The following is a 13,539-nucleotide window of genomic DNA, read 5'->3' as shown; positions in this document are numbered from 1 at the left end:
GGGAAATGGCAGGGATTTATTTAGACAGTAAAGGTAAGAAAGAAAAGGCTCTGACTGCATGCCACAGTGTAAAACAGAGTACCCCCTGGGCACAAGACACCCTACAGAAATAGAACACACAATACCCTACTTTATTAATATGCTTCTAATATAGCTATAATATGCAACACCCTATTATTGTTGTTCCATGCCACTGAAGTACTTATAGATTATGCCACAGCACTGCTTTGGGTTCAGCTATGCTGACTCAAATACCTGTCAAAACTAAATCAGGTCCTAAACTAATGGGTCACTTAAAAAAAAATCTCACAAATAAGTCAAACTAGAGCACCACAGACCAAATTATAAATGTGACAACAAATCAAACATACTCTGAAGAATCTGAGCTCTCTGGAATAGTTTTTAGGAATGCTGGATTTGTTTTATATTTCTGTATAGAAAGGTGCACTGTAGCGGTTTGGGGTTTTTTAATCTCTTAATTCAGCTATCCTTGATTTACTAATATGCTATTTATACATTCATGTAGTACTGATCAATGGAGTTACACAAATATAAAATTGGTGTGTTGTAGTGCTCTCACTATGTGGCTGTACTGTCACTTATAAGAAGTGTCCAAAATGTCCCTGTTTTAAACCTGTATTTCAGCACTGAACCTACAGAAAAATACCATCTACAGTTGAATTTATCCTTTGTTAGTAATGAAACCTTAAAAATTAAAAAGAACAAAACCAAAACCAGTAAAAGAACTTTTATGCCACAAAAAAAAAAAATTAGGAGGTCTTCAGCTGAGTGACTGAGTACTTGCTAATAATGTCGCAGTACCTAGGCAGAACTGCGTGAGCTAATGCTGCAGAGACTCTGTCATTATAAATGAATGTCAGGGAATATATTTACTGGCATTCTGCAGAGATTTTTACAGCAACAAATTGTAGCTTGTTTGTTCCAAACCATTCACTTAGCTTGGATATTTGCCTAAAATAATTACTGTATTTGGTCAAAGCAGGCATGAGAACACACTATACTTACAGAATGAATTATTACTAAGAAGATAATAGCATAACTAGCCTCGATGCCTTCTGATTATAGCTCTCTTGAGGTATACAGGTTATGAGTAAGTAGTTGGCAAGCAATAGGAAAAAACATAAAATGAAACTAGCACTATAATAGCTCCATAACTCGCGGGAAGAGGGGAGGAGAGAGAAACCTCACTGCCTCCACTGGAAGGATGGAACTCCTTATACTAAGAAATTAATTATCAGATGTTAGCAGGAAAGTTCAATCCCTGACATGATGGCACTGCGAAAAACACTGTTTATAGATTCTTCTCCAGTTTTCACATTTTTCAGCATTTCAGAGGTAGACTTCTCCTAAAAGAATAATCTGGTTTCTTGAAACAAAACCCTGGATCATGAACTCTCTGTCAGGCTTTTTTCCATTTTCCCAAAGCGAAGCCAGATTTCATCAAGGAAAACACCCAACAGCTGGTACTAAAGTAAATATTTGCTGCTGAGCGCTCAACACTTTGGAAAAAAATTATAAATCAGAGCCCGAATAAGGTCTCAATTGCACTAAAAGACATCTGGAGTGATGCCAGAGGGATCAGTGGAGCTCCTTCAACTACCATCAGTGCCCCAAAGCTGCTCATTCAGGTGTCCAAATACAGACCCAGACCCTGAGCTTAGCATCTCATTTTTGAAGAACTGAGGTACACAATTCTTGGTGTTTGAAGTGTGACTGTGTTACTATGCCAAGCTCTGTTTCAGAAGTCTGGCACAGTAAGTAGGTCTATCAGTTTACTCACTCAGGACTAAAAGCTTCATTCCCAAAGAACAGGGAAAAGCAAAATGAAAAGATTCTTCAAAATTTATGTCTAGCTGCTATCCTGTTCTTCGTAAAGCCTGATCTCCAATGGCATCTGGAGGCATTACAAGACAAGCAACAGGAAACTGTTGTGTTCTGTAACAAAGGTAATAGCAACAGAAGAAAGAAGTATCTCTTACCTGCAAATAGCTGTCATGAAAGACAGAAAACCAGAGCACGGCCCAGTGCAGCTGACAGTGAATATCTGCTGCGTACAAACCGTGGGTTCTGAGTTTCGTGTGTGTTGCCTTTGGTCTCACTCATTTACCAAAACTATAAACAGCAGCAAATGTGGTAGTGAGACCGTTAGCAAGTGCCTTGTTTTAGACACAGTATTTATTCACCGGTTGACCCCGTGACATAAAGTTAAAGTAGACATACGAGCTTTTTCTGGAAACATGGCCATCCCTACATTCCAGCACAACACAACGATTTCAGTTCACAGCACACTTTCTTTCCCTTTCTAGCAAAAAATTCAAAATGGGGTTTATCTTGAAATCTTGGGTATTTCTACCTACTAGATTTTCTTCTTAAAAGTGCATTTTTTTACAAAGAGGCTTTACAACTGTCACTATCCTCAGTGCTGCCATATCCAAAGGAAAAAAAAAAATCAGGAAGTTATTCTTCTACCTCTTTTTCGTTGCCAGTTATCATTTCCCACGTCCCATAGTGGCCTTTCTCCTGCCGGAAGAACTGAATGGCTTCTAAGAACGCCTGGACCTCGTACGTGGTCTGCTTGAGAAAATCTAGAGAAAACAAAGAGGAACACAAAGGATTTACCCATAAATGACCTTTAAAAAATAACCATCCCCTTTTGATCCATTTTCCTGTTCCACGTGTATCTAGCAATAATATTTGTAAACCATTTACAAAACCTGAATGTCTGAACCTTGGGCTTTCCTTAAAATTCAGAAGCATAATGTTGAACTACCACATTGTACACATCACAAGCCATCCCACCAAAGTTGGTAAGTTAAATGTTAATATGGAGCACATGATAAGGTAAGAGTTTTACAGTGGCAAGCCTTGTCTGTGGTAGACTTTGATAAGGCATTCATTAACACATGAAAGCTCATCCTTTGCTGTTAAGCCTATGAGCAATGTAAGATGGTACACGGGAAGAATCTGACATCACCTACCAGGGCCAAGAGTTGGGAGCTTCTGCAACTTTCGTTTAAGTTAAGAATTACAAATTTAAGATAATGATCACAGCACGTTGTATGCCCTTGATAAATTGCTAAACCCTAAATTAACACTCCCCAATAGTCTTTTATTTCCGTTGTTTTATTAAGAAATTGATGAACAAGACGATTTTTCATGGACTTACAATAAAACGGACCTGGACAAAGTAAGCACCTTGCTCATACCAGTTAAGCACAAGAACTTCTAACAAAATTGTGCTGCTTTACCTAAATATTTCAGGAATGTTTAACCACAGCTCAGGAGTATCTGGTTATTGTCCATGGCTACTGCTGCTAGATGGTAACTCTTCCCAAGGACAATGTGGTAGCCTGGGGACACTCTGTTGTACAAATGAGGCCACAGCATGAAAAAAACTGAGAAATGGCTGAGCTAGTTTGCTCTTACAAACCCTGGATAACCAGCCACGCAACAGAAATTACGTCTCAGGCAATTTGTTCTTTCCAAACTGCTAAAGGCTTTCAAGGGAGTGGCAGCCAACACTCTCCTTCACATGAAAGCACACAAAAACACAGCTAATGAAGAGTGCAGCAGCAGGACTAGTTTGTCGTGATTTGGAGGAGAAACAGTCTTTCTGCCTCAAAATGTGGAAAAGCTCCCTAGAGCAATCAGGCTGCTTGACAAACCTGGGGAAGAGAAACCACTACTGAAACACTTCAGGAATTCAAGTGGTATATCTTTGCTATGAAACAAAGCTTCAGGATTATTGTGAGGATTATTATCTTAAGGAAAAACAAAGCCACAATGGTTTATTGTCCTTTCTACAAGGTCATCTGCTTGTAGCCTTGATCAGATGAAGTCCTGTTGTGCACACATTAGGAAGAAAGGAGGGAAGAATGTTAATTCTTTCAAAGATTACTATGCTGCTTTAAAAGATACTCGTATGTATAAACAATTGTTATGTTCAACAGTAATTTCTCAAGCCTTGCCTGTCAAGCAAGACACTTCTTTTGACTTGCTCATGAAAGTTCTAAAGAGAGCAGCTTTATAGGAGGCTTGCACACATGCCAAGGGCAATACAGGGATTATACAAATTATGGGAAACATGAAGGATTCACACTACAGTAATGCCTGAAATGTCTCCTTCATGTTCTTTATACAAAAACAAAAGCTACAGAAACCTACAATTAACTTAATCAACGTTTCACCCTGGCTATTGCTTGAAAACAGCACTCACTGTGTAGAATTTATCTACATGGCAGGCAATGAGGTTTCAGATCTGCTAAGAATCCAAATGTCAGAATTTGCCCTTTCAGTTTCCCCTGGGCATAATCATTACTTCAGGAAGGTATGTTATACATACTGGGGTGCAGTAAACACTCTCTCAGTGCCACACTATAGATACTATGGATCTATATAGATCTCTGTTTGGCAAATATTTGGAGGTCCAGAGAGATCACACGATTTCTACAAGCCCACATGATGATCAAAGAAAAGAAAACAGCCAGGTAAAATCCCAACCATACCTTCATTGCAACCTCCATGATATATAGCATTTTTAATAGCAAACCATAAACCAGGATGCTAAAATGTCAGTTGTAAGTCAGGGTGTTCACTGCCAAGCGGACATCCTCTGACGGCAGCTTTAATTAAAGAATGGAGTATTCCACCTGAAAAACTAGTGAAGCTGAAAGCTTTTGTCCTCCCAAAATTAAACCTTGAATATTTTGAAAAGAAGAGGGCCAGGCTTGGCTGACGGAAGGGAGAACTGCAGCTCCTGCAGCCCTCTGATCATGACTCACATGTTTTCCTTCTTCACAGCTGTGCTCCCTCCTAACCAAAAGGGACAACAGACCATCCAAAGGGCTGGATCTTGGACCTGCTGAGATGATGATGTGCCAGTCCTGACAAAAGCCTGCCCTCTAAGATCATCAAGTTTTAAACTTCACACTCAGGGGAGTATTTTCTCTATTCTGACTGTTCCCAACCCCATGAGGAAGTAGGAAGAAGGTGCTCAAAATCCAAGAGCAATTCATTTGAAAATAGTTCATGGGAAAAACACCAAGCTGTAAGTAGCATAAAATCCCAATCACACATTTTTTCCTATGCCAGTAAACACAGGAGAAAAACACAATTATGGCAGTCTTACTACAAAACCAGCTGAAAGTAGAAAGGCAGCTTTATCCTTCAAGGCTACCACAATTGCTTAATTTAGGCAATTTCATTTTAATTTTCCATAGGAGGAAATGATTGCATCAGCGATAAAACATTGAACAACTACATCCATCCAATGTTGGGCTGTGCAGAAGCTGTTGGCGAGGCACACAAGACAGAGGCACATTCATGGGATATGGCTCAAGAAAAGGGAATTGTACCCAAGCTGAAAGGAGCTGCGGTGCACATCCTCCAAGATTTCAGCAGGGAAGAGCCAGGGCTCCTGTAAATCAGATCTAGCATATGAAAAGGCTAGAGGACTGTGGCTGGCTTGGTAGCCAGCTCCATTATGCCACAGCAAAGTGAAGAAAACAATGAATAAGCTGTTGGGGCAATCCTGCTTGCGTGCAAGAGAGAGGATGGTGCGTGGGAGATGGAAACAGACGCTGCAGCTGCAAATAGGGCAGGTGGTAAATGCCAGTGGTATCAGGAATGATTTGTTTGTCAGCAGAAAGGACATGTGCTTCGCTCTCCTGAATGCGCTCACAGGGGCTTCCCCTTCAACACATCTGCCCGGCACCTATCATGAGTGATGCATCTGCCCCTACTGTCTGCAGAAAGTGGAGCCTGTTAGGGGAGCTTGGCGCAGTGGCGGTTGTAGGTCATCCTTACCCAAATCCCATAGAAAGCCCTAAAGTTTACTGAATGTCCTCCAGCAAAAGGCCAGTGAGGCTTTACAGGTACCCAGACTGATGCTATGTGCTTAATCTAGGCTGGTCTGCACTGGGAAAATTACCCAAGCAGCTTCTTCTGCTGCTAATGTATATAACTTCAGCTTATTTGTGGAGAGTAAAAAAACCCATCTGTTTGTTCTGTTTAATTTTAAAATAAGAAAACCCATCTAGAGACTCTATAGATCCAAGGGCGGAGCCTAATTTTAATAACAGATAAGATATTGCCCATAGATTCTTTTTATAAACATAACATAATAACTGCTATAAAGCTCCTTTTTAAAAGATGGAAGGACACCTGTAAAGACCATGACTTTATAAATCTGCCCAAATTTGCATATCTCTCAAAGGCATGGCTGAGTTTGTTCAGTACTGCAGAAAGCTCTCTGTAGGAATGAGCATATAAACAGTTTAAATCCCTCTTTTAAAAGAAGAAAAATCTCAAACCTTAACTTATCAAAATGATACACAGAGGACCAGTCTACTCAACACCAATTGAGTGCATTTGCACCTGGTGCAGAAGTGTTAACTTAGAGGGTCCTGTTCCTAATTTCAGCTGTATCTGATATTTTGGCTGCTGTGGGACTTGCAGTGTCCCAGCGAGGTGCTCCAGGCTATGAGCTGCAGCTCTTTCTCTGTCACTTGGCAGATGAATGTTTGGTCGTAGGGGTAAGTCACAAGGAAATCTTTGGTCCCAAGTTCCCCACCCACGGCAGGACAGCTGCACCTTTGTTTGAAGATGGACGTGTCACTGGCACATCATTTAAAAGCTCCTGGGGAAAGGCTACCTGAACACTTTTTCTGACTTGCTAATACTTCCTCTGTGTGTCTAAAGACAGCAGTGAAAAATAACTGCCCTGGTGCGTATAAGAATGGCTGCAGAAGCGTGGCCTTAGAATCTCTGAAGATCTGCACAATCCAGGCCTGGTATTAGAATAGGCCTGTAATCAGAATTGTACTGAAGTTAGCAAGAAAGGTAGCCCTGAGCTATTCTTGAATCCTGAGACCAAGTAATTATGTTGTGCCAACAGGCCGTGGCTGTAACAAGCTACAGCTGCTGGGAAAGCAGGTGCAGGGCCAAGAAAGATAGGGACCGGTATGGGAAAATAGGGAGTAACAAACTACAAGGCTGAAGCACAGCAACACAATTAGCTACATGGATAGAATGCTTATTTCAGTCATGATAATTAGGGGTGTGAGAACCACGTGCGTTTAGAGACTACTAACCAATTATATTTCTGCTTTACGAATATGCATGTGTATCGGTTCTATATAAGTAGTGTTAGAAACTAATAAAGTTGAGCAAGATGCATAACTCATATTGAGCGTCTTCTTGACTCCGGCGAACCCTTCTTCCAACACTGGTGAATTTGGTCTCCTCCACAGCCATAGATCGACCTGTCAATCAGTCAAAGTACCGAAGACCTCTATGCAAAAACTTCTATAAATAGGCCTCATTACCAGTGAGGATGAGTGCTGCAGACCTCACTGCCTCTAGCTAAAATTGTGGATTTTCGGCAAATCCAGATAATATGAAATCTGTGTTCCAACATTCCAGTTCAAATTTTGTATCTGTATGTATTGCAGACTTCTGCGCTGGGTCTCTTGCTGCGCTTTGTAGCAGAAAGCTCAAAACCAGATAATGTTTAATGGCTTAGATGATGATTTTTTTTAATTACAATCAAAGAAAGATGCCTCTTTAACATTACAGATCCTAACCTGCCATGCTAACTGTTAAAAAGTATTTCAATATCCAGTTTAAACTGCTTGCCCCTCTGAACAATAATTTTCATTAATAAAGCTACTCAAACTCATTACTGCAGCATGAGAGAGCCTAAAATGGTCATCATCATACACCAGGAATGCCAAGAGGTGTTGAAGACAGATGGCATACCATTTACCCCCTTAACAAATGCAATGGTGACAAGCAGAGTTTTCATATAAGTAGCAGCACAGCTCATTTCTGTACTGCTCGTGCAAACCACATGGAAAAGTCTGTTTGGGAAGAGCAGGGAAATGTTTCTCCAGCTCCTCGTGGGACTTAAGTCGGATGCAATAACCAGACAGCGAGAATTTTCCACCTCCCAGAACTAATGGGGCAGTTTGCTCTACCGAGACACCAGTGTTTCACAGTTCTCTTCTGCATCTTGGCTAATTCTGCAAACTGGGACTTGCTGATTTTTGGACACAGTGGCAGCATTACCATGTTAAACTGTTTGGAGAGCCAAGGAACTGTAGTCAGGATGTTTTATGATGTGTAAAAATTGATTATGTCATTCTCCAAAACAAACTGAGTGCCCCTATTGCAATCGAGCAAACGTCCTTCCCCCGTATGGCTTCTTCTTACAATAAATGTATTACTTTTGTTGTTAGTAATAGCAAAGGGATATATTGACTGTGGACAAAGTGCTTTACCAAAACAAGCTAAACCACTGAGAGTAATCTAAGCTTTTTGGCTGACATTTCACAAAAGGCTGAGGCCCAAAGATGTAGATGAACAACTGTTAAACCAGAATCCAGGGGTCTGAGCTCATAGAGCACGGGTTTTAATTAAAGAAATGCTGATTCTGACATAACGTCCATCATCTGACTACCAAAACTCGGAAGTAATCCACCCCGGCTTCATCTGTTTCCTGCAGCACCCACATCTACACATGCATTCCTGAGCTGGAGAGCTGCCTAGTGTTTGGTGAACAATTCGGCGTTCAGTGAATATTGTTTTCTATACAGTCCCTGAATTCTTCCTGCAGGTACCTATAACTGATATTAGAATAACTAGGCATCCAACAATGGCTGTATTTACAAGAGATGATCATGTAGATGCCCACAGGTAGGAAGACAGCCTTGCCTGGCTTGTGCCTACCTTCCTCCGTAACTGCACCTTCAGTCAAATGTCTCTTCCCAACACAAGCAGCTAACAACCTGGTATACTTTTTAGTTCCCTCCTACAAGACAGCAGCGCCCATGAATACCTCCTCAAATCTTCAAAAACTGCAGGATGACTTTGGTTAAAAAGTGGGAAAGGCTGAAGGACAGCCACTGGAAGGAAATGAAGATGACCAAGGAGTTGAGTTTGGTGGCCTTTCACTGACAGCAAGAGCGTCACTTACTATGATTTTTGAAATAGGATAAATTAGTAGAAACTGCATTTAATTTTATGTGATCTCACAATCATATTTCCTTGCTTCCTCATCTATTTGGTGGAAAGCTGGCTCAGGTGAAGACAGTGCCAAAACATCGATTTTGCATTTTCCTAGGACAAGAAAATTCTCTGTTCAGGTTATCAGTGAAGGGCCTTCCTTCTTCTGATGCTACAAACAGGTAACAGATAAAGCTGAAGAATATTTGGATTTTTAAGTGTCTTGTGTTTGGTTTTAGCAGCCTCAAAAGATGGTGCTTCCACCACTTACTATTTCCACTAGACACTGCTACCCTCAATGGAATAGATTTCATCCTAAGAAATCCAAATTACATTTTCCCCCATTTTCTGATCCTTCCAAGTCATTCTCCTCTCACCTTGGCATCTGTTTCTTTCAATGTTATTTAGATTGTTGTTTTTCCTCTGCTTTCCATTATACATGTTCTTTAAAATAGAAAAGAAAATCTAACAGAATTTTAAAAAAACTTAGTTCTTTGAAAACAAAAGCTGGTAAGAAAGAAAATACACAACCCCAAACCAGAGGGAGGCTGCTGAAAGAAAAGGCTGCCATTTTTAAAAATGGTGGTGTCTTAACCATCTAAATACAGAGGACATTTCCATCTCTTGTACTGATACTCCAGAGAAAGCTACTGCGAGCTGCCAGCTGCCCAAGGATTTGGAGTGAAGGCAGCTGGAGAACATCAGGGAATAAAAGAAGTTTCTGTAGTCAACGAATCATTCTGCCAGCCTCCCAACACCACAATTAGGGGATGCCTATCAAATAAAAATAAATTGGCATATCAAAGAACAATTTCCCTTTCTAAGAGTGATCTTTGTAGCACAGGTTTCCTGCAACAGTGTTTTTTTCTAGCATTCCTGGTAAATACCTGCCTGGGATTTATTTGCTGTGGGCAGGGACTGAAGTGATTGTTGTCTGTTGCTCACATAGTTTCTGTTTAACGATGAGTAACTCTGCTGTGGAGTGTATGAGTAATATCACCACACAGAGGATTACAGACAGGACACAGAATGGCTAACGGAGGCCAAGACCGTCCCATCACGTTAGCACATGGCAAAAAGTGACCACCGGAGTCCCCAGCACATTTCAGGAGCTGTTGCTTGTAAGATAGTACAGCAAATTGGTAAGAAACGCGATGGGCATCAAATCCGAAAAACAACGTTCCGAAAATTTCTGTCCACAAAAAACAAGCAAATGTAAGTAATAAAACGAGAGTGAATCCATCTGCTTGAATCTGGGGCAATGAGCAGAGCTTGGGAACTGGACCCCAGGAAAAGATAGCTTGCCGAGGGCTTGTTAACACAGCTATAGCACCTTTGGAATTGATCCTCTGAATAAAAGGACACACTTTACTTTTACAAAATGGAGTCCTGTCATATCAAATCAAGAACAAAGCAAAGTGTAATACCCTGGTTCTGAGAAGCACGAAGCTCACAGCTCTGATGTTTTCCTGACAGCAACGTATATTATTCATAGATCATGTGGTATGAAGCTGCTAACCACTAACAGAAGCTAGATGAGGTCATTTCCAAACAGGATACAACCCTGCCATAATAAGCTGTATTTATAGCAAATAAAGCTTTGCAGCACAAGTTCCCTCCGAGATCATCAAACCAACATTCAACAGGTTTAACTATTTGCTTTGCAGCACACAATGCCTGCATTAAAGCTGTTCAAATCAGCATACGACAGATTACAAGGAACCTCCCTCTGCTGGGACCAGCAGCTTTCATAGTTTTAACAGAAGTGCACTGTATAAACACACACAAAGAATCGTAGTATCATTTTTCTCTGGCAACTTCCAGGCACCTTCCAAACCAGCTACTGTGCTCCTGGTGCAGGTGAGAATTTTTTCTGCTGCTGAACTTTGAAGCTGGAGCATGAATACAACCGTACACCTGCACAAAGGAGTATCTTCATGGCTCCTGAAATAGGCTTGGGTGCTAGGCACAAGCCAGGGCCTCTTCTGTACCACCCCACACTAGGTATTATGTAAGAAAAGGAGAATCAGCACAAGGCGTGGAGGTGAGAGAAGTAGGAGGACTGTAATTGTAGTTAGGATTTTAGCACATTAATCATCTTGATGTTTCAGAATGAAAGTAACTCCCACAGACTGAAAATCCTAACTATACTATAAGCAAGCAGGCTTACTGGAAAAGCGATAGCCACAATGATTGAAAGAACTGATGTTGTAGAGCAAAAACATCCCAGAAAGAGGAAAAATAGTCTCATTTTAAGCAAAATATTCTATATTACACAAAAAAAAATAAATCTAAATTGTGTCCTAAAATACTTCATGAGTTTCACAGCATCCCACAAGCCTCATCAAAGATATTTATAGCAAAATGGTTTTGAATGTTACGACAGCATTAATATTTCTGTGAAACTTTACACATCAGTTTTGAGAAGTCCATTTGCACCTCAGGTATCTGTCTGGTGAAAGACCAGCCATGGTCTCAACAACTCATGTGGATCACAGGAGAGCTTATCTTATTAACTATAAAGTGATTTAATTAATCAAAGTGCAGCAGCTGCAGTGAGAGGAGCCCAGACTCAAGGCCCAGGTCTAGGCGACGGGCTGAATAATCTGTCTCTATTCGTACCTTTTCCCACCCCAAATTACCAAACAAACCTTGCTTTCATCCCAGTGCAGAAGGACATTGTTCTTTAGTGTCAAAAAAAGCAATTTCCTCCTCAGTTCTACTTTAATTGATCCTTCTGCATGTCATCTGAAAAAGGCAACAAGAAAATCCTTTTCATCTGCCCTCTCTGGAGAAGAAAAGCCCACCCTGTTTACAAGATGAAGGCTCAGAAATCTTTCTGAAGTTCTATTTGGACTTGTGAGAGCTGCTTTGCTCTGTATATGGAGATATATATCCTTCAGCTTAAGTATTCAATGTCATCTTTTCAACCTTTAACGCTTCAGTAGTTATTTTGAATTATAGTCCAAGATTTGGTAAGCCCTACGTGTACTATATACATGTAGCATAGGAAAGATAGAAATAATTATGAGAAAAACACCTGCCAGCTAAACTTAAGAGTTGAAAAAGGGAATGTGGACACAGCTAATGGCAACCCTGGAAGACAGATGGAGAAAAAAAATCTGAAGCTGTCCTAGTTGCTCTGACGTAGCCAAGTTGTGACACAATGCCCCACAGGAGCCAAAAAGTACATTTTGTATTTCCCTCTTGCCTAATGTATTTCTTTCTTTTATGTCTTTAATGTATTTATGTCTCTAATTTTTTTTGCTTTGTTTTGTTATTTATGGTGAAATTGGAGATGTCAGGATATGTGTGGTTTTGAAAGTCCCTTAGCTTTCTGTGTCATGAGGGTGATTATCAAGTTAAGGATGTGAAATCAAACCAGATGAAAGAAAATAAAATCATGAAGCGAAACTCCTTATCTCCCAGAATTAGCTAGTTGTATTTTCCTTCTTATCACACAGACTTCCCCCTATCCTAGCACCAAGTGGTTGGGCTTCTTCACTTTTAACAGCAAATACGAAGTGAAACACAACAGTTGGTAACCTCACATAGAAAATGAGAAGACCTCCTAAAATAACAAAAAACAAGCACTTGGAATAAACTTCAGTCTGATTTTCAGGGTATACATATGTAAAGGATTAAAAACTGGAGAATGGGAACTGTTAAGAGCACTGTGAATATTCTGAGCATTTCCTTCATTACTGCCATTCTGGGACTGACAGCGCTTCCCTGTTGGAGGTTAGATGGCCATTTCAGCAGCAAATTCCTACCAAAATTTGAGGTGTAGTTCTCATCATTTCACTAGGAAAATGTGGATGGAGAGGGAACCAGAGTAAGTCCAAGCTGTGGATGAAAGTGGAGGGATCATGGAGATAAAGGCAAACCAATGAATTGCACGCTACAGCCCACATCTAAACTGGCAGTAGTGGTTTAGGAAATTGGAGGAAACAACGAAGCCATTTCCTTTCACCCTACACTTCAACTTAAGCACAGCTTCTTTAAAAACCTCAGAAGTTTTTAAAACTAAGCATTACGTAAAATCCTATAGTGATGAAGGTATGACCTCCACAGATGCTTGAGAACAGGCTCCCTGGAAGTACCACGGAACAGTCAGCAGCTCCTCCCTATTAACCTAAGAAACACTCAACTGAGGCAAAGATTAGGGAGGCAAAGTTAAAAAAATGTTATGGGCAGAAAATTCTCCTTCTTGCTGCACCTTCTGTCAGGACTTTAATATGAAAGTGGTATTAGGATACATATTTTTTGACACATGCTCTTATTCTCCTGAATTAATAATGAATCATCAAAACTGAAACAAATATAGTACATATAGAATGATGTAATGTAGACTCTCTAGATAGAAATTCTAATGTGGTCAACAATTCTAATTATTTACTAAAGCTAATAAGGCCACATTTAGTGTCCTGTAAATGCATCCCCACTCGGATCAGGTCAGAAAGCAAGAGTTCTCCAGTAACCCTTGAAACTGCATTTTTCACAACAACTATCATT

General features: G+C 40.4%; 1 protein-coding gene across 2 annotated transcripts in view; it reads right to left on the bottom strand.

Moving 5' to 3' along the window:
• Positions 1-13,539, bottom strand: part of NIBAN1 (niban apoptosis regulator 1) — a 69,486-nt gene that overhangs the window by 15,564 nt on the left and 40,383 nt on the right. For both annotated transcript variants that reach the window (XM_055724713.1, XM_055724714.1), the window contains exon 6: positions 2,491-2,606. In XM_055724713.1, coding sequence (XP_055580688.1) covers positions 2,491-2,606 — 116 coding nt within the window. The remainder of the gene's footprint in view (positions 1-2,490; positions 2,607-13,539) is intronic.

The sequence above is a fragment of the Falco cherrug genome, chromosome 12 (genome assembly GCF_023634085.1).
Source record: "Falco cherrug isolate bFalChe1 chromosome 12, bFalChe1.pri, whole genome shotgun sequence".
NCBI classification, from domain to species: Eukaryota; Metazoa; Chordata; class Aves; order Falconiformes; family Falconidae; genus Falco; species Falco cherrug.
Note: the sequence above shows the minus strand (reverse complement) of the source record. Positions and strands in the feature narration are given on the sequence as shown.